The following is a 24,034-nucleotide window of genomic DNA, read 5'->3' as shown; positions in this document are numbered from 1 at the left end:
TTTTGTATACCAATCATTTTATACCTTTATTTCCATTGATAGTATTTATTTCAAGTTAAGAATTTACATGACTAGCCATTAGTTCTCTGGAAGTATTTCAACAAGTCAATGCACCATACATCACATCAGTCATAGAGGAAGAGAGGGAATGGCGGAAGACTGAAGGACATCAGTAAAGGGGAGGGAGGACAGAGGAGGAAAACTATGGTGACTGCTGCCAGGTCCCAAACTCAGCCCGAATCAACACAGTGCTTGTCACACCGTGATCATGGTCGTTGTTGTTGCCATTCAGTCGTGTGCTGGTGTGCAGAAGGGAATGCTGGGAACTTGGAGGACTTAGTGCAGTGGACCTACAAAACAGGAGGAAGAGGTGAAATGAAAGGAGGCGAAGATTAAAAAAAAACAAAAAAAAAAACAGCAATGACATGTACCAATAATGTTGCATTTCTAAGAAAAATATCCAAAACACACAACACCACATTACGTGTATTATTAATTGAATTTAGTGGTGGGGCCGGTCACATGCTTATGACAGTATGTATAGTGTTAATATTCAAAGTTCTTATTGACATTTGTGTCCAAAAGAAACTTTCTGTGCAAATGGGTCATCAGTCTAATACATCCGTGATTGTTTTGTGCATAGGTGTGTGTCTTTAAACTTTATTCTTCGCTTAATATTTTGAAAAACATTTGAACCTGTGTTAATTTTTTTTTTTTATCTGTAACTGTCCAGAAATGAAGATTACCTCAAGGTCAAGTTAAGATGAGCTTCAGTAAAATAACTTTGTATTTCATCATTTCATTTAAAGGAATACATTTAGCCATTCTACGCATGCATGAGGACAATATTTTGTCTAGAACTAATTTGATAACTTCATTATTTTTCATGTACAATGAATACCATTAAAAACTAATTTTGCCACTTGTACTGAGGGCTCAGGCAACAGCCAATCACAGCTCATCTGTTTTCTGAAGCTGAACCAACTGTGATGTCATTTTCATTCGACAGCAAGTTGGAAAATGGCTGCCCCCTGAGATGGATAGAAATGGGTGGCTTTTGCTACTTAACTCATAATCCACAAACACAATATTGATCAGTATGTCGTGTTTAGACTAGTGAGTAAAGAACATCTATGGGTTGACTTCCCCTTTACTTTTTTCCCCAACTTAAGGGATAACAACCTCATTCAGGCAATTCACCCGTTTCCTGTCCAAATTCCAGTGACCCCAAACAAGGCCTGAGGTTGAAATTATGGCTCATACTTACATTTGAGGTTTAGATGGCAACTCCTGGCTCATGATGTCCCCTCAGTAGCACTCTTCACACAAGCATTGAAGGCCTGTAGGAGGTCTTTGCATGCCTCTACTCCCTTCTCCGCCACACTGAAAGACAAATATTGAGACATTAATCCATAGGAGATTCTAAATTTGAGATTAAATACTGACAACCAGCACATTCTTCAAGAAATGGCACTTGGGGTCGATTCCAAGTAGCACGCAATGAATACCTGTGACCAGGATTAAGATCTGTTGCCAAAACAGCGCCGTTGTTTCATGTGCTAACAGCTGAAGTAAACTGGAAAATTATCAGTTAACAGTCAGTCCAGGAACCACCTGCACAAACTACCCAGCCTTTCAATTTCTCTGCGCTTATCCCATTGAGAGTTGCAGGTGAGCTGGAGACCAGCTGATTTTGAATGAAAGGCTGACAACACCATAACTGTGCCAGTCAATCAAAGGCACACACCTACATTCACGCCTCTTCACATACAGTAGTAGATCCAGTTTCAGAGAGAGAGAGAGAGAGAGAGAGAGAGAGATTATTTCAGGCTCTCATGCAGCAGCAGCAGCAGCAGCAAACTCTGCATCCGACACTGCCAAAGTGCATTAGGGTGATGGAGCAAGAGAAGGGGGGAGGGTGGTGGGAGGAGTTATGAATACAAAAGGAAATGTGTGGATGGCCCCATCTGTTTGCCGGGACGCGGCAAAGGAGGGGCTGAGGGAGGAGGGGTGGTTGCGTGATGATGGGATGATGACAAGACACGCAGGTAGAAGGCTGAGCTTAGAGGGGCGGGGCATGGGTCACATGATATGAATGTCATCGGTTAGCATTCATGAATGTATTCGATTTCAGGCTGATTTTTCACAGGACTGCATTAAAGAATAAAGCCTATTTGATGATGAGCAGTAACGCTAGGAGAGTGATGTAGTTTGTGACCGTAGTACTGATATAAAAATATTCTAGTAAATCACCATCCCCAGCATTGGTCAAAGTGTTCCCAAATATTCATAAGTTTGGGTTATACACATGGACTGTGAGTATAATAAAGGTCTGTCTACAATATACACCGACCAGTAACATTTTAAGTACCATGTCTTCAATTCAATGATATCCAATATTAAAGCCGTTTCAACTATTCTACCTTTATAAAGTAATGATATATTACTTTAGCAACACATATGTTTACTGATGCTGGTGAAGAATTGCACTCAGCACTTTTCTGATCCATCAGTGTAATATTTAGAGAAGATGGCCAAGCAAAAATAAATAAAGAAATAAATAAAAAATAATAATAAAAAAGCATCACCGTCCACAAAAACAACTCAGAAAGTGATAGAGCCCTCAAAAAGTAAATAGTGTTTACCTAGTGTTCCAGTGCATCTGCATGTGTTTGAATATTTGAATATTTATCATCATACATGATATATTAATAGACTTAATGAAAGTACAACTATTATTTTTACTAGGGAAGGGCGAGTACCGATACCAGCCTTTTTTCAAGTACTCGAGTACTCGTGACGCAGACGAGTACAAGCGACCGATGGCAGAGGGGGAAGACGTTAAGTGAGTCCTCCTTGCCTGTAACTGGCGCTAGCTTGCAGCAGTTTGTCACCAAAACTTCACCGGTTTGGAAATACTTCAAAATTGTGAATCTTAAACTAAAAGAGCATTTTTGTGTTTTATTTTGAGCGTTAAGACTATTGAAGAGTGACTGTGCTGTTTTTTTTTGTCAAAATTAAAGGAAATATATTTGTTTAAAAATGTCTTTTAGTGATTTTTTTTTTTATTTGTCAAAATGTACTACTGGTATCGGCAGTTGGTATCGGTATCGGTGAGTACTGAGGGTCTGAGTATCGGTATCGGTCTGAAAAAAAGTATCGAACATGCCTAATTTTTACTATACAATAATATACACTGGTAAATTAATCATGACTTATCTTATTATTTATTTATAGGGGTGTGAGTATCTGGCGATTCGATCCGTATCACAATTCATAAGTCACGATTTGATTTGATACGGATTAATTCCGATATGACTCTGTAAGTCGATTATTGCAATTTTTTTTTAAAACTCAAATTTAGAAAATACTAATGAGTAAACTTGTACACGCACACTGTAATATTTGTATGGTAATATATTTAACAAACTTCAAAACTGTATTTAACAAACAGGTTGCAATCTGTTTAACGTTTGAACAGCATTGAAATAAAATATTAAGGCTTAATGTTCCATTAATATAACATTGTTCCATGCTTAAAGTGTGAACCCTAACCCTACGTAAGACTTTTTGTTAAATATTTCCATCAAAAATTGATGTTTAAATATCGGTTGGCCGCATACTGAATTGGAATTGCGCGCTGTAATATCATGATATATTGTCGAATCGATTTTTCTTAACACCCCTACTTATTTAGTTATTATAATTACTTACTTGTTCTTCTTACTTATCAATTACTTATCTCAAGTGAAATAATTGTATTAAACTAATTAAGCTGTTGTGCCCTGTGATTGGCTGGCAACCAGTCCAGGGTGTCCCCCGCCTACTGCCCAGAGCCAGCGACCCTTGTGAGGAATAAGCGGTCAAGAAAATGGATGGATGGATGGATAATTAAGCTGTTTTTTTTTTATTTGGTACAATGCCAAAATCTGTATCTGTATCAATTTGTACATAAAGCAAGTATAAATAAGAAATAATTACTGTATAAATCACCAAAATACAAATCCCACATAAATATATTGTACACACACTCTGTTTATGTCAACCAAAATTGAGCATTATGATCTTTGTCGAGGCACTTATTTATGTAGCTTTGGTATTGGATCTCAAGGGGGAGAAAAACTGCACACATGAATACATTCAAGCAAAAATAAAATGCACTAAATATAAACTATGCCAGTTTGTTCTGTGGCTGGTTGCCTGTGCGTGATGCAACATGCAGCTGGTAGCTGCAGCTTATCACTCAGCATTTTACAATGCCAGGAGGTTGCTGAATGCGGTGGGCGCTATGTGTGTCATGAAAGAAGTGGAAACGGCTGAGATTACGTCATATGAGGGATTTCAGTGCGTGTGCGTGCGCGTATGTGTGTGTGTGTAGCAGGATTACAGGAAAGGAGGCGGAGACGATGACATCACCACCAGGAGCCATCACACAATGTCCCGATGGAGCGCACTCACACTGTTAAGCAAGGTCATATTACAGGGGCAAGGGGCAAAACTCTGTTGTCATGGCAACCAATGACATGCACCAGCTCAAACGGATCACCATGGGTTCAACCCAGCGTGAATATCGATATTAGTTTTCATAATTACGAGTTTGCATTAGACACATCCGGTCATCGCTGCGGCCGTGTGATGGCGTCCTCCTGTCTGTCACAAAAGAGGGCTGAATTATTTACGGTGATCGTCTTGTAGTTTGTCTTGTGGGACTGACATGCATTATAGATCGCTTGGCAGGTTTGCAGCAGCAACAAATAATGTTGGACATTAGTCAAGTGAGTGATGTTTGGATACACTTACGAGTTCATTGGGTTCAGACACACTATAACTTGAGCTTTAGTTCAAATGTCATCCTTGCCAAAATAAACAATGCTCACTTTTGAGTGACACTGGAAAAGAGAAATTTATGTAATTATTTTGTTATTGTGATTGTAGTTTGCCTTAGTGCAGAACTGCCCTAAATGATACTGAGATGTGTGTTAACTACAGTAGATTGTTGTTGTAAATACATTAATGTTACAATACAAACTACAATGGCAATAATCAACATATTGGCAAATTAACAGCTCTTGATACTTAAATGTAAGAATTTTTGTAAATGGAGATTTTTTTTTCTATTGGAGCAAATTAACCTGTGCGCGTGTAGCTAATGTTGTCTGGCTCATGTAAATTCATAAAATAGAATTTCAGAATGGAAAATAGCAAAAATGAGGGTGCATGACTGAACATGCAACTGCAGTCAATCAGTAACGAGAGATTGTGTGTTTGCGTGTGTGTACATGTGTGCAGGGTAAAGGCTAAAGCAGGAGGTGGGTCTCTTTTGGTCCTATGGAAGGGCCCAAAGTCGAAAAGTACAAACTTGCATGTGGTCTGTTGGATATTTGCAACACACAGCTACTGCTAACTATGAATATTAACAAATAGTTAGGGATGTAACAATACCAACAATATTGTGATATTGCAATATTAAAACTGCCACAATATATCGTTGTGGTCATGCCATGATATAGAAAGCAGCACATCGGTTAAAACAAGTCAGGTTGATTTCCATTTGTGCAGTTCTAGCACCCTCTGGTGGCTATTTTTTTTTTTAGTGCAGTTTAATTTTCACAAGGCATGTTTTGGCCCAGCACGTCCGCTTCCCAGTTCTGAGGTCTCCGGTTCGAGTCCAGGCTCGGACCTTCCTGGGTGGAGTTTGCATGTTCTCCCCGTGCCCACGTGGATCTTCTCCGGGTACTCCGGTCTCCTCCCACATTCCAAAGACATGCATGGCAGGTTAATCGGGTGCTCCGAATTGTCCCTAGGTGTGCTTGTGAGTGTGGATGGTTGTTCGTCTCTGTGTGCCCTGCGATTGGTTGGCAACCAGTCCAGGGTGTCCCCCGACTACTGCCCAGAGCCAGCTGAGATAGGCGCCAGCAGCATCCGCGACCCTTGTGAGGAATAAGCGGTCAAGAAAATGGATGGGTGGATGTTTTGGCCCTTCTGTGTTTAAAATCCATGCTAATGCTCAGATGAAGGGGCACATAATATGCTTGTGAACCGAGTCAATATGTGGATGACCTCAATGTGTGCTGCATTAGCAAGTAAGTGCCTCAATATTAAGTCTTATTAGAGATTGTAGGTTGTTTATATGCATTGCTGTAATGCACAACAGCACAATATTGGTTTTATATATATATATATATATATATATATATATATATATATATATATATATATATCCATCCATCCATTTTCTTGACCGCTTATTCCTCACAAGGGTCACGGGGGGTGCTGGCGCCTATCTCAGCTGGCTCTGGGCAGTAGGCGGGGACACCCTGGACTGGTTGCCAGCCAATCGCAGGGCACACAGAGACGAACAACCATCCACACTCACACGCACACCTAGGGACAATTCGGAGCGCCCAATTAACCTGCCATGCATGTCTTTGGAATGTGGGAGGAGACCGGAGTACCCAGAGAAGACCCACGCGGGCACGGGGAGAACATGTGAACTCCACCCAGGAAGGTCCGAGCCTGGACTCGAACCGGAGACCTCAGATGTGGGAACTGGGAAGCGGACGTGCTAACCACTCGACTACCGTGCCGCCCTATATATATATATATATATATATATATATATATATATATATATATATATATATATATATATATATATATATATATATATATATATATATATATATATATATATATATATATATATATATATGTATATATAAGTTGTTTTTGTTGTTGTTGTTTTTTTTACAATAGTGTTTTTTTGTTTTTTTTTTGTATCGACAACCTCCCCACAATATGATATCATATCGTGATGTTTGGATATCGTCACATCCCTACAAATAGTTCACCTGTCACATGCTGTATGTCCGCATACTGGATTATTATGAATTTTGTATTTTCACTCCATTTATTAACACCACTTAAAGATGAAGTCACCCCAAAAATATTCTGTCCAATAATATGTCATACACGGCCCCACTAGTTTTTAATATTGCATTTGTGGAATATGAAAAAAATACTACAAAATCCACTTGTTCTGATCCATGTCAGGGGGCGGCCATTTTGCCACTTGCCGTCGACTTAAAATGACATCACAGTTGTTCAGGGCTCAGGTAACGACCACTCATGGCTCAGCTTGTGAACATCTCATGACCAAACTAAACCAAACTCAGAAAACAACGGAACCATGAGCAACTGTGATGTCATTTTCAGGTGACAGCAAGTGGCAAAATGGCCACCCCCTGACATGGATAAAATTGAGTGGATTTTGCAGCAATTTTTCATATTACACAAACCAAACATAAATCACAATGCTGACTAGACTAGTGAGGCTGCATAGAACATATGAAACATATTTAAAGAAAAGTTTTGGGTTGACTTACTCTCTTTGTATTGTAAATTCTCCGATGTGACCTTCACAAGGTCACCCATGCAGTCCAGATGAACCAGCATTGGATGTGCACCTATTAGTCAAAATTCTCTTTAGAAAACCCGTTTATGATGTATAACAATAATAAAGAGATGCCTGATGCCACATTATACAATGTCACTATGTCATTGACATTTTGCTTATGTGGTGATCCTGAGCAAAAGAAGCTGGTGTCAGGTAGTAATGATATATGATATATAGTTGGGAACATGTCATGTTATCCTGCACACACGGTCCCACTCTGACACGCCACGAGCCGTGTCTTTTCAAAGCTGCCATCTATAAATACACAGGAGGCCTGAGTATTGATTACACAGACTGCCATGTTAACTGTGCAAGATCAGCCCGGAAAGCCCAGTGGTGCGTTCTGACAACTAATAAACATTCGCCACCTGCTGATTCACAGATGTGTTGGTATATTTGCAATTGGATTCTCATGTCAACTAATTGTAAGACTTGAAATGTTGACTTTAGAATAACGTGGTCATCGGTCACTTTGATTGCTATTAGAATATCAAGGAGATAAAATATAAATTCGCTGATCAAATCTTAACAGTCAATTTAACAGTCAAATTAGTGGTTTAATTTTTTTTGTTTTTGTTTTGTAATGGCCATCTAACTTCTTACTGGTGAGCAAGGAGAGGATAGTTTAACATTATTCGTCTTGTGGTGCTAAGATTTGAACACTTAAAAATAACACAAGTACTACTGTGTAAAATGACCCACCACCATTATCACTGAAGGCTCTGACAGGAGAGCAAGCAACAATCATTAACACCCTGGGGAGGGTTGATGACTCCTAGTGATTCTCCCTCACACACCTGCCAAGACTTTTACAAGCTGCAAAAAAGGACACTATTTCGACGATGATTACTAAGAGGGGTCAATGTTGTCAGTCTATGTGATAATAGATGATGAATAAAGATGGCAATAACATAACTATACTATTTTGTGTTACTACTAAGACTCTGACTGACTTGATAAAATGTTTGGTAAAGCCAACCCTCTCCATTCACCACCAACTTTCTTCTTATCTGACCAAGTCACACCCCACCACTACTTTATCATGGCTCGACACAAGTTGGGCCTGTATCGTGTGAGAACTTAAAAGAACTTAAAATGAACATACATACAGTTCATTTTACAGTTAAATTTTGACTTGGGCCAAGAATATCTTCATAAAAATGACCTATATCAAATTAAGAACTTCAGATCTTTTCAAATTGTAATATTAATTATTAATTGGAGGACTAATCCATCTATCCATTTTCTTGACTGCTTATTCCTCATAAGGGTCGCGGGGGGTGCTGGAGCCTATCTCAGCCGGCTTTGGGCAGTAGGCAGGGCACACCCTGGAGGACTAATCCTTAATAATAACTAATAATAATAATAATAATAATAATAATAATAATAATAATAATAATTCTTGGCACTCAAGAACACCACCGTACACTATACTGCAATTTGCTATCTATTGCTATATGTATATATATATACTGTACACTTTCACTGATTCAAGGTGCCCAAATAACTCTTCAAAGTCCAACAGGTGTTTTGTGCTGGAACCTGTGCAAAAGTTCTAGTGACTGTTTCCAGGTCCCTTTTGAACACTGTTTTGACAATCCCATAATTTTTTTTTTACACATTTGTGGCATTTGCAGTTTCACCGTTTCAGCATTCTTATCATTATCACTCATTCTTGACTTAACACATGCTGGCAAATTTACACACTGCATCAGTGTACACAAACTTTGTAGCACCTGTTTAAAAGAATCCATTTTTAAATATTTGAGCATTTTAGACTTAGATTAAGACTTAGACTTGACTTTATTGATCCCTTTGGAATGGCTCCCTCTGGAAAATTTACATATCCAGCAGCAATAAGAACAGATAATAAAATAAAAATAATTCAATCAATCAATAAATAAGGTTATTATACCAGAGATTGATAATAATAATAATAATAATAATAATAATAATAATAATAATAATAATAATAATAATAATAATAATAATAATAATAATAACTCTTTGACTGCCAGGCGTTATAAAAACAAAACAAAAAAATCCACAGTGCCAGCCGCTTTTGAGCATTTTAACTCATCTTTCAAGGCAAAAAGAATATTGTTTGCCTTTACTACATATACAATGTGGCTACGAAATGAAAGATCGCATTCCATTCATTGGAATTTTACTAATCATCATGAAACGTCTTTGGCAGTCAAAGAGTTTTAATAATAATATAAAAATGATGTTTAGAGTATTATATCAAACTTCAAAATAGCTCAAATTTGACCTGAACAGTATGAAAGGGTTAGAACTTAGAACAAAAATGGATGGGAAGTAGTTATGGGTGTGAGGGGGTACCCTATGTCACGAAATACTTGTGGCATGGAAGAATTTTGATGGTAAGAATTCCTGTTGTCACGAGATCTGTTGGAATCCACATCACACATACATACAGTGCTGCACGTGAAGCATTGGGAGTTAGCGTGTTACATCACCATGTGTCGCTTGGCTGCACATATCAGGCACAGATTTTTAGCTTCTGAGACTTGACCAAAAATAAAATAAAAAATCACAGCTAACACAATCGGTGTTGCTAATTGTTGACACAGCATGATGCAAGCGGAGACAGGGGGCCGAATGCAACTAGCTAACGCAAGGCATTGTGGGAAGAGGAGGCTAGTGACGTAAGCAGATTCCCAGCCTTCATCCATGCGTACAGATGGGCATCAAACCTCACCCCGCTGTCACATACCATTCATCTCCAAATCATCGTCCCCAACATTGGGTACCCCAAGTTTTTATGACCTTTACCCCAAGACGTGCTAACATGTCACAGTCGGTTAAATGAGAGCTCCGCTTTGTGTTGACTTTCAGCGCACCTCGCATCGTCCTCTAAACAGACTCCATTTTAGTATGACAGATTTTAAGGCATGGGGAATAAACCCTCGCATTGTTAAATTGGTTTGGAATTTCATTTTTTTTTTTTGTCAAATTCAAAGCTTTAACAAATTCTTTTTGTTACGACCATTTGAGAAATCACACCTCTCATTCGTTTTTATTTTATTGCATGACACAAGTGTTGAAGATGACAACCTTGAGGTCACAGTATGAACTTCCCAGCATAGGTTGCATGATGAAGGTCAGTTCTTGGCTGAAGTATTCAAAGTTGTACATGCATTTCCACATGCGTGCATCACTTACCATTTGTCCAGGTCAGCCTTGATACTGGCACATGGAGCAGGAACTGGGGCCTCGGCCGGAGCGGCGGCGGCGGCGGTCTCGGCGTCCGACATGTTTCTGGTGCTGATGGGTAAGTTGATGGTGCGAATCCTGCTCCTGTTCCTGTCCTCCAAACGTCAGCCTGGAGATCAAAGCACCACCAATGGAGGCAGAGAGACACACAGGGACAGCGGAACGCAAGCGAGTAAGTGAAAGGGGAGGGCACACGAGGGGAGGTGGGAGGGGACAAAACACGTGAGATGATAGCTTGGGTCAGGGTGGGAGGCTGAGCAGGGACTTGGGGGTTTAAAGGTCAGTGACGCAATCTGACATTGTGAGGAAGTTGATTGGCAAACACTTCTGGGAGCTAAAAAGCAAAGAACAGGATGGGACATTGGGGGCATTAACATTTTTTTCAGTCAATTGATGGTTTGAGGAAATGTACAACTAATTGTTGTCACCCACCACTTTGTTTAATGTTGGAGTGCACGCTGCAAAAGTGAATAGCTTGACAATATGGCAGTGCGCCCCCAAGTGGTGGCTTCATTCATCACAGCATTTGGAAGCTTTTTGGCAATAGAATGTCTTCAATCAAGCTAAATGAAAACGTTTACGCTAGCAACCGCATTTTGTGTGGACAAACTAAACTTGGGATTGGATTTTACAATGTGATTGCTATTTTTCCCACATTAAAAGTAACCTTTGGTTCTTGTGTGAATATTTTCAAAAACTTCCCAAGGTCACAGACAAGCAGATAATGAACGAGCTTGTGGAGCAAGAGAAGCATACAGGATTTCACTTAAAACTCAAAAACACCTTTTAAAAGGAATAGAACAAAGGTGTATGATCATGTATTTGATTGATTCCACATCTGATTCATCAATTATCAACATAACAGTCACTCCTGTGTACCATGAATGCATAATATAATTATGATTCATTTAAAATCCTGTTTTTAGACTTCAAAATAGTGTTCATTTTATCAGCCATTTTTAAATTTAGTCTCAGTTATTGTCCAGTTTCAATCCGGTTTAGTTTTTTCATAGTTAGTCAAACTCATGCCATTTTTATTTAGTCCATTGTTAGTCAACTATGAATCTAGCATTTTAAGCTTTATTTTAGTCCAAGAAAACACAATTTTACTCGTCTAGGTTTATCCATCCATCCATCCATTTTCTTGACTGCTTATTCCTCACAAGGGTCGCGGGGGGTGCTGGCGCCTATCTCAGCTGGCTCTGGGCAGTAGGCAGGGGACACCCTGGACTGGTTGCCAACCAATCGCAGGGCACACAGAGACGAACAACCATCCATACTCCCAAGCACAGGGACAATTCGGAGCGCCCAATTAACCTGCCATGCATGTCTTTGGAATGTGGGAGGAGACCGGAGTACCCGGAGAAGACCCACGCGGGCACGGGGAGAACATGCAAACTCCACCCAGGAAGTTCCGAGCCTGGACTCGAACCGGAGACCTCAGAACTGGGAAGCGGACGTGCTAACCACTCGACTACCGTGCCGCCTCGTCTAGGTTTAGTCATAAGAAAAACAAAAAACTAGCAACATTTTAGTCTAATTTTAGTCAGGACAATCATTTTACCCTTGTATTTATTTATTTTTTGTCAGCCGATAATGTTGAACATTTCGGATCTAAAACTGTTTCACATAAATTTTTCTCTCATCTTTTTGATGAAAAACAACTTGACACTATTAAATTTGACACGCCATTTTTAAATTTAGTCTCAGTGTTAGTCAAGTTTCAATCATGCCTTTTACTTTTTATTAGTCAACCTCATCCTGTTTTTATTTAGTCAACTTTAATTCGACTATAAGTCTAGCATTTTAGTATTTATTTTAGTCCAAAAAAATGTAATTTGATTTGTCTAGTTTTAGTCAACAAAAACTGTCAATGCTTTAGTCTAGTTTTAGTCAGGACAATCATTTAACCCCTATATATATATATATTTATTTATTTTTTTATTTTTTGTCAGCAGTTTACAGTATTCATTTCGGCATTTTACATTTCAGCTCTAAAACTATTTTGCATAAAATGTTCTCTCATCCTTCTGATGAAAAACAACTTGACACACAATTACAGTGGCTACTATGGCTCCATGCTATGTGCTAGTAAATTAGCCAGCATTAGTTAGCGGTCGGATTAACATTATTGTCGGAACGTTATAGCCGTTGGATTAATGTTATGTTATACTGTAGTTTACTTTTTTTTTTTTTAAACCTCTCACAGTGAATTCCCCTCCTGTCTGTCCCATATGTTTGTGCATGTTGCATGCGAGCTGCAGATTTGAAAGGGGGCGTGTCAACTGTGTGTCTCATGACAGTGATTTTATAAAATCATTTAATTTTCGTCTTGTTTTTGTTCATGAACTAAAATGTCCAAACATTTTAGTTCAGTTTTGATTAAGTGAAATACATTTTCGTCTCGTCTTCATTAGTCAACGGAAATGAAAACTGATATAGTCCCCAGCTATTGTTTATTAATGAGGGTTTTAGTCCAGTCTAGTCTAGTTTTAGTCTGGTGAAAGATGTGTGTTGTCAAAATTATTTTTGTTTAGTTTTCATTGATGAAATTAACACACACACACACAATTATATGTCAACAAGTGGCTAGAAATGATTTGTCATTTTCCCAAAAACTGGGAAAAAAAAAAAAAAAACATGGAAGGTTTTCATCCCGCATTTCACCAGGTCTGAAAGTTTGACCAACTTGGAAGCTCGCAGGCAAAACTTTGGTTCTTCTTTCTAAATTGTTTTATCACCACTTGTGTGTGATTATCACGTTCAGGGCCGGCCCAGGCTACAGGCGAGCTAGGCGGTCGCCTAGGGCGCCATCTTGTGGAGGGGGCGCCAAATTGCAGAAAGGAAAAAAAAATAAAATTTAAAAAACACAAACACAAAAAGCCCTCCGACCCCTCTCGTATTTTCTAGCATAAAATGTTATATAGCAAATATATTTTATTGAGTTCCTTTTTTTTTTAATTACTTCTATTTCAAATAAATGACTGTGAGTTCACGACCTGCTGTCCTGGCGCCCTGAACCTGACCCGCTGCTGCCGCTTACAATGAATGAAAGGTAGGGGGAGGGGTCGTATATCATCTCAGAGTGTAGTGGCAGCACTTTAGAAAGATAGATAGATGGTTGGCACACTTGTGTTGTTTATACATTGACATCGACAACAATGAAAAGGTCCAAGCCTTCAAGTGCTGCATTAAGAAAGCGGCGAAAGGAGGAGGAGGAAAAACGGGCCCAGGGTAGAGGTATGTATGTCAGTCAATCATCATTGTTTATAAAATAAACACGAAAATAGCGTTAGCTTCTTAGCTTGCTTGTAACTTGTTTACTGCACCATTACATCCATGCTAGTAGCTACTTTGCACACAAGAGTGGGGCAACGCTTGCTGAGTTTAAACTAAAACAGCCAGTAAGTCCAGATACCTGCAAATGGATTTGCACAAGTCATTGTTTCACATAACCACATTAATTTATTGAAAATAAGAATTATGTGCTGGTTTAATGTAAACATCGATATAGTAAATACATTTTTTTTTTTTTTACTAGATGCGCTGAGAAAATATTTGCAGCCACAACAAGCACCTGCAGAAGCTGTGGTAAACAATCCTTCAGTGTCATCTTCACCAAAGGCTACTGAATGTAAGTGCATGGATGGTGCATTTAATACAAACAGCCGTAATTTCTGACATTGTATTCTATCATAATGCAAATGGATTTGTTTTCCCTGCTTTAACACCAAAATAATTTGAAGTGATGTATTTTGTTTAATGTACAGCTGAAGCAACAGCCAGTCAAGCACCAATCAGCAGTACTTTGAGTGACACAAAGCTCGATCTTCTAGATCCAGGTGACTATTTCAGTTATATCAGCTATTGCTGAATCATGTACAGTGCTCAGCATATATGAGTATACCACCTTTGAAAATTTTAAAGATTTTGTTCAATATCTCCCCGCGACCCTTGTGAGGAATAAGCGGTCAAGAAAATGGATGGATGGATGGATGTTCAATATCTCAATAAACATAACAACAATTTCCAAAATATTGACAAAATGTTTTCTGTAGAATACGCACTTGACTCACAACATGAAAGTAAGGTTGTAATAGGATGCATAGATTACAAAATCTTCAATTTAATCAAATTAACTAATGCAAAAAAAAAAAAAAAAAAAAAGCACCCCACAACAAAAACGACGACATCTAGTATTTTCTATGAGCTCCATGACTGTTATGGGTAGCAACATGTCTGCTAGGCCTGGAATTAACAAGCCTTTTTCTCGGGGTCTACTTATTTGTGCAATTTGTACTCTAATAAATTAAAAAAAAAAAAAAAAAAAAAAAAAAAAAAAAAAAAACTCTTAGCAGAGATGCAGTCATTTCTTACCTGGCCAAAATCCAATATGTCAAGCATGTAACGTTTTGTTTTTCTAGAGGAGAAAAAACTTCGAGAAATCTATCCCAACATGTGGGTAGCACTCAGAGTGGCCGCTACCATACCAGTGACTGTAGCATCAGCTGAGAGATGCTTTTCCAAGCTTAAACTAATAAAAAACTATTTAAGGTCTACCATGTCACAAGAACGGCTAACTAGAGTGGCACTTATCAGCATCAATCAAGAAGTATCCAGGCAGCTATCCTTGGACGCACCAATTGATGCCTTTGCTGCAAGGAGGTCCCGGCGTGCACTATTTTAAGTATTTGCCGTTATGTTCCTAAGTTATTTAGTGAAGTTTTTTTGCACACTATTCACATTATCTGTGAATCACCTTATTGCCAAAGTTTTACGATATATCAAAGTTTGTATATTGATACATTTACTATTTTTTGTATCTTACACAATTATTAATGTACATAGTGAAAACATTTTGAGGTTTTAAATACTGTCATTTTGCAAAAATTGCAATCAAAAGTTGCATTGCATTGTACTTCTGTTATTTTTCTTATTTTTATTTGTTTGTGGAATTTGGTATAGGTCGCTTGCACATCGTAATGCATCATGGGAGTTTTTCCTTCGGGCGCCATATTGGGTGTCCGCCGGTTCACAAGGTACACTCGCGAGTTACACGGTAGAGCTTATCAACCTGATGTAATTTTCGCAGTATTTTCACGATTTACCGGAAGATCAAAAACAACGATACAGGCAGAAGGTGTCTCTGTGTGGCGGGATTGATCCTAATTACGTCCTGACCAAGGGTGATTTTTTTTTTTGACGGAGAAAGCTTGCTGGCCAAATGTGACATCTCTGGACATCTTTCCCTACCTCGTGTTGACAACATGCTCCATAACACGCCAACAAATCCCTGGAGGCTTACAATTATTTTGTAAGCGGGTGGATACAGAGTGTAAACTTTAACATCGCATCAGAAGAAACTGTTGCTGTTGCACGTAAGTAAACCACATGGTGTTGGTAATTCTGCACACAAAAATGTTGATTTGTTCTCAGGCTTCCTGTTATCATTGTGTTTACATGCACAGCTGGCTTTACCTGATGTGGTTTTTCTAATAATTTTATAACAGGCAAATATGGCAGAGCGTATAAGAATAAAAAGTAACTGCACAGCCTCCCCGTGGCTTAATTAAATTTAATGCTACCCTTTCACTAGTTACATGTTACTTAATCAACTTATTCTAAATGGTTAAGGTTAACCACTCTCGGAGGACGTATTTTTAGTTTCAGTTTCCAGTACAATAAAATGTGTTCATGGTAACTACTGAGCATACTGACAGCTTTTCTTATGATCTCACGGTTAAGGAGGCTGTCACAACACCCAATTTCTGTCTGGTGCCAGATGGCAACAATTCCCATCACTTGTCACGACAACACCAATAGTATTACCAGGTATGTATGGCTTTACTTTTTGTAGTTTCTTATTTAATTCTATGTTTCATATTTTCATTACATTGTTTGTAATATTTTCAGATTCAGGCACAGATGAGTTTAACTGGACGGGACTTCTGCGACTTTGTGGTGTGGACAAAGTGTGATTGAGCGAGTCCACCCAGATCGCTCGTTTTGGCCAGTTGGAAAAGCCAGAGTTTTTTTTCCCCCAAATCCCCTCCTTACCTGAACTGCTCGGGAGAGCATTTACTAGATCAGCAGTGGACTTCCAGTGTTCCTGCTCAGCCGCTGTCACCTACCGCTTGCTCATGTACTTCAAAGATGCGGAATAAAGTAGTTTTTTGTGCTGCAGCAGATTGTAAAATCAAATGATATCACTTGAAGTGTGCCAATCTAGACTGCCAAAAGGACAGTGGTTTTGTGACAAGTGTGAAACAAGGATTATTGGGAAAACTGTAACACAGTACTGGTACTTGTCTTACATTAAACAAATTTAAAAGAGAGCAACTTTTTCCTCTGTACATAGTATAATGAAAGTCATTGCGTACCCCATCAACATTACATCATACCGTCATCTCAGGATGGTAGGCACCTGTGCTAAAATAAACTACATTAATTAACAGTTCAATTTTTAACCCTGAAATTACTACATCTAATCATTATTCACTTCATTTTTTGTGCTTTTAGAAATAATAGAGATTTATGCCATTACTTTAAGAGGGACCATATTGCACATTGAGTCAAATCCTGTCATTTGTATTATGTATAGCTTTGTAAACAAACCCAACAATAGAATTTGTATAAACGCTGCCTTTATTAGCGCCAAACAAAAAGTCGCATGTTGTCCTCCTCCAATGCTTTGATGCTCGCCTTCGTTTCCATCATGTCATTGGCAATCAAGTCGGTGTGGCATGAGATCCCTAAAGAAAAAAATAAATAAAAAATCACAAAAAAATACGGTACCAGTAATAGGTTTAATATAGTAAAGTAGTATAGTTTTTTTTTGTCAGTGTAAAAGAAATGTACACATTTTGTTGCATTTTTTAATGTATGAACATTGCTACAGGCAAATACTTATTTCTATAAACACTTCCAAATGTCTCTAAAATATAAGGTGCGTGTACACACACAAACAAACACATACATTCACTCATGCATACAATATATCATGTAATGAATTCTGAGTGGCATACCAGAGTCAATGATGTCAGCAGTACTTGAGGGTACAGGTTACTGGAGCCATCTGGCTGCATAACTGCAACAATCTCTGCCACTTCGAGTCGTCTTTTCTTTGCTTGTCTCTCCTGTGCACGTTCATATCTTGGCACCGACTGGGCTGAGACATAGATGTTGTAACTTGGGACCCAACTTTAATGTTGGAGCCCAGTCGGGATGATTGGACAGAAAAACGGGCGCAGGGCGACCTGTTAAAATAAACACATATATAAACAAATAAAATATGGAAAGACTGGTTATTTTACCGCAGTAGGGTGGCCGTGAATAAGTTCTTTAGCATGATGTGTAGGCTACCGGGGGTCTGTTTTCTTGCATCAGCCCCTTCTGTCTCTTTTTTTCCAAGTTTACATTTTGCCACCAAAAAACATGTTATCGGCATTAAAAGCCCAAGACGAATCAATCTAATTTCAGCAGTAAACACTTTGCACTGGCACTACTTGGGTGAAAATGTTCGATGTTAGCTTTCGGCTAACGTCCGCTAGCCAGCTTGTACTACCGAACTTGCTTGCTCATGAATCCAAAACATAAGCAACTTTCCCATATATGGGCGGTCGAAACGTTATTAATCCTCATGCATTAAATAAAGGTAAACAAGCTTACCGCTCACAAAGTGATCGCTGCACACACGAGCCCAAAGTAACGACTTCCCTCCGGAGTCCGCACTCCTCTGTCTCCAGGCCCTGGTTCCTAATTATTTTCGGAATTCGGAAAAAAGACCGACCATTTTCCCCCTTGGCTTTGTTCGAACAGCCAACGATGCAGCAACAATGTACCATTTTAAACGCAGAAAACAAACGTGATAGATACGTGTTAGACCGAATCGCTACGTAAATGGAGGCCACCCAGCATGGCGACTACGAGAAATCCGAGGCGGAAGTGACGACATGTGCAAGCGACCTATTTATTGTGTGGTGTGCTATTAAATATAATATATCTATAATTTTTTTTTGTGTGTTTTTTTTTTATGGGATTGGGGGGGGGGGCTACCATGTACATTTTCGCCTAGGGTACCAAATCATGTAGGGCCGGCCCTGATCACGTTGCATCCAGGGTGTCTGTGCTGTTTGCCACAATAATGCAAAAGCTCATTCATTCACCATTAGAAAGCGGTGTGCAGTGTCTAATTACATTAGCATCAAATGTCATCCAATTAACTTTTCTACTGGATGCAATGTTCTCTCAGGAACACACTCTCCCAAATATACTGTGAAATCACTTTGTTAGTGTAAAGGCTGCATAAAAATATATTTTAACGTTTGGCCAGGAATCCCCTTCAAATGCCAGCGAGCGGAAGCCTGCAAACTCCTCTATGTCGAATGTGCTCTTTTTTGAAAGTGGGAGTGTTCCTCATGCATGGGGGATTCATATGTGTTTGTATTTAAAACACCAGTGCGGTCCTGACAGAAAAGAGGGGGATAGGGTGGGAAGGAAAAAATGACTGCAAGGAAGTGCTCCAAAGGACTACAAATTGAACACTGGATGGGCGAGTACCGATACCAGGTATTGGGCCGATACCAGCCTTTTTTCAAGTACTCGAGTACTCGTGACGCAGACGAGTACAAGCGACCGCTGGCAGAGGGGGAAGACGTTAAGTGAGTCCTCCTTGCCTGTAACTGGCGCTAGCTTGCAGCAGTTTTTCACCAGTACTCGGAAAAAGGCTGGTATCGGCCCGATACCGATACCTGGTATCGGTACTCGCCCATCCCTAAAAAGAATACATTGTCATATGGCATAAAAAGACACTTGCTGTTCATTTCAGAATTTGGCAGATGTCATTGTTTTCAAAAAATTCTATCAACGTCCAAATTGATGATTACAACAGCTCTAAAGGTCAGTTAAGTTGCTCACATTGGATTTAAGCCAAGCATCAATCTTAGCATAAATGAGAGCAAAGTACGTCACAACATCATTGACAAACATTGCGGGAACATGTATGTTTTTATTCATCTACATAATTGTGATCAAGAAGCTTTTTCCACTTCTGTGCTGCACAGAAGCACCTCAACTGAAAGTCAACCTGCAGCTATTGCATTTATTCACATCTCATGGCCTATACTTGCATTATTAACCAGACCAGCAAGTACCAAACAATTAGCACATAGCCTTGCTACTGCTGCATAAGCAAACAATTCAAGTCGGAGAACTATAAAGTGGAGTCAAAACACAGAGACAACAGGCAAAAGAGGAAAACTCAAACAGAAAGGTGCAGGCGAGGAAAGAGAAATGGCCCACGCCAGATGTCATGGTAGAAAATCTTTCATCACAGGTAAGACAATTGCACTTTGACCAAATACAATGTTGGATGTAGTTTTAAAAATGTATTTTCCTCAAATCTTTACATAACCCACCATATTTTCCAGGTATTTCAGGGCCTGAAAATTTGGGGGGAAATGAAAAAGTTAAATTTGAGGCCATTTGCATTACTTATAGAAAATATACCTTTATAGTTAATCATTTATCTTTTACCTTCAGTAAAACAATATAAAAGGTTAAAATTTGAACTCAATGAAAGGAATGACACTTGTTAGTTGGAAATTCTTAACCCCATAATGTAGTACGATACAGCACTTCACTGTTTCCTTAGTAACATTAAAAAAGGTCTAAAAAAATAAATAAATTAATAATAATAATAATAATAATATTAAGAATAATAATATACCTGTATAAGACCTGCGATTGGTTGGCAAGGGTATAATAACAAATAATATGGGGAAAAAAACAAAAATAAAAATAAAGAATGCTTTTAAAGTAATGATAAATAACTGAAACTACATTTTACATTTACAAGACTAAAACTAACTGTAATTATCGTGAATACGTCCTTTCCGGTGTAAAAACCTTATTTATTGATTGGTTGAATTCTTATTTTTCATTTTATTATTATTGTTATTATTAATTCAATCTCTGGTGTAATAACCTTATTTATAGATTGACTGAATTATTTTTTATTTTATCATCTGTTCTCATTGCTGCTGGACATCCCAAAGGGATCAATAAAGTCAAGTCTAAGTCCAAGTCTATTTCAGTTTTAGTGGCCATACAGAAAAAAGAAAGTCAAACTGTCGTTTAGAAATTTAGTTTACTCTACTTTATAACACAAAATATTACTAATGACCTTTTCATCATTGATCACGCGACAAATACACCATACATATATATACACAGTATACACTATAATCATAAAGTAATACTAAAACTAGTAAAAACAAAAAAAAAACAAAAGTACAAACTAAATAAAATTTATATAGAAACTAACAACACCCCAATAAAAATGAATTAAAAGTAACAGAAATTAAAAAGCAAAAATTCAAAATGAAATAAAAAAATAGAAAGTTAAACAAAAAATTAAAATAAAATCCCAAACTATGATAATAATACTGCCATGGTAGGAACTAGTGAGAATGCGAGTGTGAATAATATATAATGACTGTTGTGGCAGGTGGGATAGGCTACAGCAGGCCTGTGACCCCAATGAAGACAATCAGTGTAGACGATTGCGTAGGTCTCGTGTAGTGCATATAGGTGTCAAACTTAAAGATTGCATTCAGCTTAATTCTTTAGTCACTTGGTAGGTTTTGCTAATATACAACATAAAGGCACCAAAAACTTGTATCTTGTTTTTTTTCTTCAAGTCTTGTACATGGTGGCAGTGTGCGGTGGCATCCCCATCAATGACCTTCTGGACCGAGCCTCTCAGCACTCTGACAAACTACACTCTCTCAGCACAACACTCGCCCACGAGCTCGTAAGTACCCGTGTGCCAGCCAAGTGATCTTTACTCATGTAAATTGAAAGAAATCAGAAATCTTCCAATATGTTTCTAAATGCTATCAACGTATGTGCTCCTGCCAGGACTCTCATTTCACTCCTATGGGCCGGATGATCATGCCCCGGCCTTCAGCGTGCCACACATCCTCATTGCAGACGCCCAGTGACAAAGAACAAGCGCTTCAAGTTTCTGTAGGTGACTTTTTCAAAGCCTGCTCCATGACCAGCTTTATATGTATTTCAGTCTTTGGTTATTTCTACTATGATTTATTTTCTCTGCCATTGTGATCATTATGTCATAGAAACTGAGAGGAAGTTTAAAAGAGCAGTCTATTATGATAACGTGAGCACAAATGGTTGCGTTTGTATATACAGTATGTGTCCTGTGATTTGCAGACAATTAGTCTAAGGTGTTCTCTTCTTGCCAAAAGACAGCTGGGGTAGACTCCAACACAACTGTGACACCAATGACAATAAGCGCTAAAGAAATGGGATGGCTAGCCATTCATATGCAATATCTAGCAAAAAAAAATTAAAAAAAATCTATATTACGTGATTGGGAGAGCTCTTAGTCTTACTCAACTCAACTCACCTTTATTTATAAAGCACTTTAAGAACAGGCATTGCTGTATATATAAAATGCTGTACATAAACAAAAATATCGGTTTTGCAGTAAACAAGAACAAAGCAAACATTTGAAGTGTGAATACAAGTTTTTTCTTCTTTTTTTTTTTACAAGTAACTACATTTTACATCAGTAAATAAATAAGAAGTAGGCGAGTGAATAAAGAAATATATAAATACATAAAAAGTAGACTAAACATCAAACTCATACACACCGCAAAACACCAAGAACAAGTCTCATGGTGCGCCAAAAGCCAAAAAATACAGATGTGTTTAAGACGTGTTTTAAAAGAGGATAACGAGGGGGACTGCCAAATATTTAGTGGAAGGTCGTTCCAAAGGGAGAGACCGGCAACAGCAAAGGCTCGATCTCCTCTAAGCCTCCGCTTAGCCCTTGGTACCTCCAATTGAGTCTGGTCTGCTGACCTGAGGCACCGGGCAGGTGTGTCGGGGTGCAAGAGCTCGGCGAGATAAGGTGGGGCAAGACCATTGAGAGATTTGAAAACAAATAGAAGAATCTTAAAGTGGACTAAATTTCATGGGCAGCCAGTGAAGAGAGGCCAGGATAGGGGTTATGTGTTCCCTCTTACGGGCACCAGTAAGGAGACGAGCAGCAGCATTTTGGACAAGCTGGAGATGCTGCAGGGAGGACTGGCTGATCCCAAAATAAAGCATGGATGACCATTTCTAAGTGCTGTTGAGATAGGAGATTTTTTTTACCTTAGCCAGCTGCCTAAAATGAAAAAAGCTGGATTTGACAACAGCGGCAATTTGCCGGTCCACTTTAAAGTCACTGTCCATCTTGATACGCAGGTTTGAGGCTGTTGGCTTCATATTGTTCCAGAGGACCCAAGTCGGCAGGATGAGAAGGGCCGCTGGGACCAAAGACCATAACTTCTGTTTTCTTTTCCGTACATTATAATCTGTCCTGACTCCCAACTGCCGTCAGTTGACAGTATCGTCTGTTTGACCTTTCCAGGAGTCAGACCTACTCTCACTGGCTCGGTCCTTGCTCCAAGCCTGGGTGGACCCACTGGTGATCCTATCCTCATCTGCCAACACCTTGCCTCACCCGGCTCAAAGTAAAATAATCAACAAGATCCACGAGTTGCAGGAACATTCCAAGAACCTGGGAGATGGCCTGAACATACTCTCTGGCAAGGTACACATGTTGGAACCGAAGAACGACGGATTCAGATGACATTGTTTTTTTTTTTTTTTTTGGTACATTACTTACTTAAATACCAAATGCAGAATGTCTTTGCTCACTCAGATGGACCCGACAGCTCAGACCATCTCCTCGCTGCCGTACAGAGGCAGCAATGACATCGGTCAGGATAAGCTATCCAAACTGATCAAATTCCACTTCCTCTTGTCCTGCTTTCGTCGGGATTCCCACAAAATTGACAGCTTTTTGAAAGTCCTCCGTTGCCGGGCAGCAAAAATGCAACCTCACTTGTGCTAAACAAATGGTTCTTCTCGCTTCTTATAATGTAAAGCAACAATAGGTAATATGTCCTAGCAATATGCAGCTTGATTTAGATGACTTTTGTAATTTAATAGGGATGATGGTGTGATGTCAGGAGGTGTAGTTTAAGAAGCATAAACTCAGCTTTCGTCTGCGCATCTCGTTTCACTTTTTACATCATTATTCAACAATCAGAGTAAGCAGATGTTGTAGTTTATTAAAGGTTGAAAAATGACAATGTTAATTGACTATAGTCACTTTTTTACTGGCTGCAACAATTGAGATGGAATGAGATAAAAAAAAAAGAATATATATATATATATATATATATATATATATATATATATATATATATATATATATATATATATATATATATATATATATATATGAATAGATGAAGCTGGGCTTTA

General features: G+C 38.7%; 1 protein-coding gene and 3 long non-coding RNA genes across 4 annotated transcripts; 2 read left to right on the top strand and 2 right to left on the bottom strand.

Annotated features, from left to right (window-relative positions):
• On the bottom strand, positions 1–10,887 carry LOC144026655 (uncharacterized). Its single transcript, XR_013285260.1, has 3 exons — positions 10,643–10,887; positions 1,268–1,383; positions 1–350 (listed from the first exon to the last, which is right to left on the bottom strand). It is a non-coding gene; the product is annotated as an uncharacterized LOC144026655 (long non-coding RNA).
• Positions 10,888–15,718: 4,831 nt separating this feature from the next.
• On the top strand, positions 15,719–16,733 carry LOC144026619 (uncharacterized). The gene is made up of 3 exons (XR_013285251.1): positions 15,719–16,071; positions 16,439–16,525; positions 16,607–16,733. It is a non-coding gene; the product is annotated as an uncharacterized LOC144026619 (long non-coding RNA).
• Positions 16,734–17,320: 587 nt separating this feature from the next.
• On the bottom strand, positions 17,321–18,661 carry LOC144027568 (uncharacterized). The gene is made up of 3 exons (XR_013285490.1): positions 18,362–18,661; positions 17,719–17,949; positions 17,321–17,445 (listed from the first exon to the last, which is right to left on the bottom strand). It is a non-coding gene; the product is annotated as an uncharacterized LOC144027568 (long non-coding RNA).
• Positions 18,662–19,822: 1,161 nt separating this feature from the next.
• Positions 19,823–23,865, top strand: prl (prolactin). The gene is made up of 5 exons (XM_077535190.1): positions 19,823–20,027; positions 21,394–21,506; positions 21,614–21,721; positions 23,133–23,315; positions 23,427–23,865. The coding sequence occupies exons 1-5, from the start codon at positions 19,985–19,987 to the stop codon at positions 23,616–23,618; spliced, it is 639 nt and encodes a 212-aa protein (XP_077391316.1). The 5' UTR covers positions 19,823–19,984; the 3' UTR covers positions 23,619–23,865.
• Positions 23,866–24,034: the final 169 nt, after the last annotated feature.

Source organism: Festucalex cinctus, chromosome 1 (assembly GCF_051991245.1).
Source record: "Festucalex cinctus isolate MCC-2025b chromosome 1, RoL_Fcin_1.0, whole genome shotgun sequence".
In the NCBI taxonomy this organism is placed as follows: Eukaryota; Metazoa; Chordata; class Actinopteri; order Syngnathiformes; family Syngnathidae; genus Festucalex; species Festucalex cinctus.
This window is presented reverse-complemented; position numbering and strand designations above follow the sequence as displayed.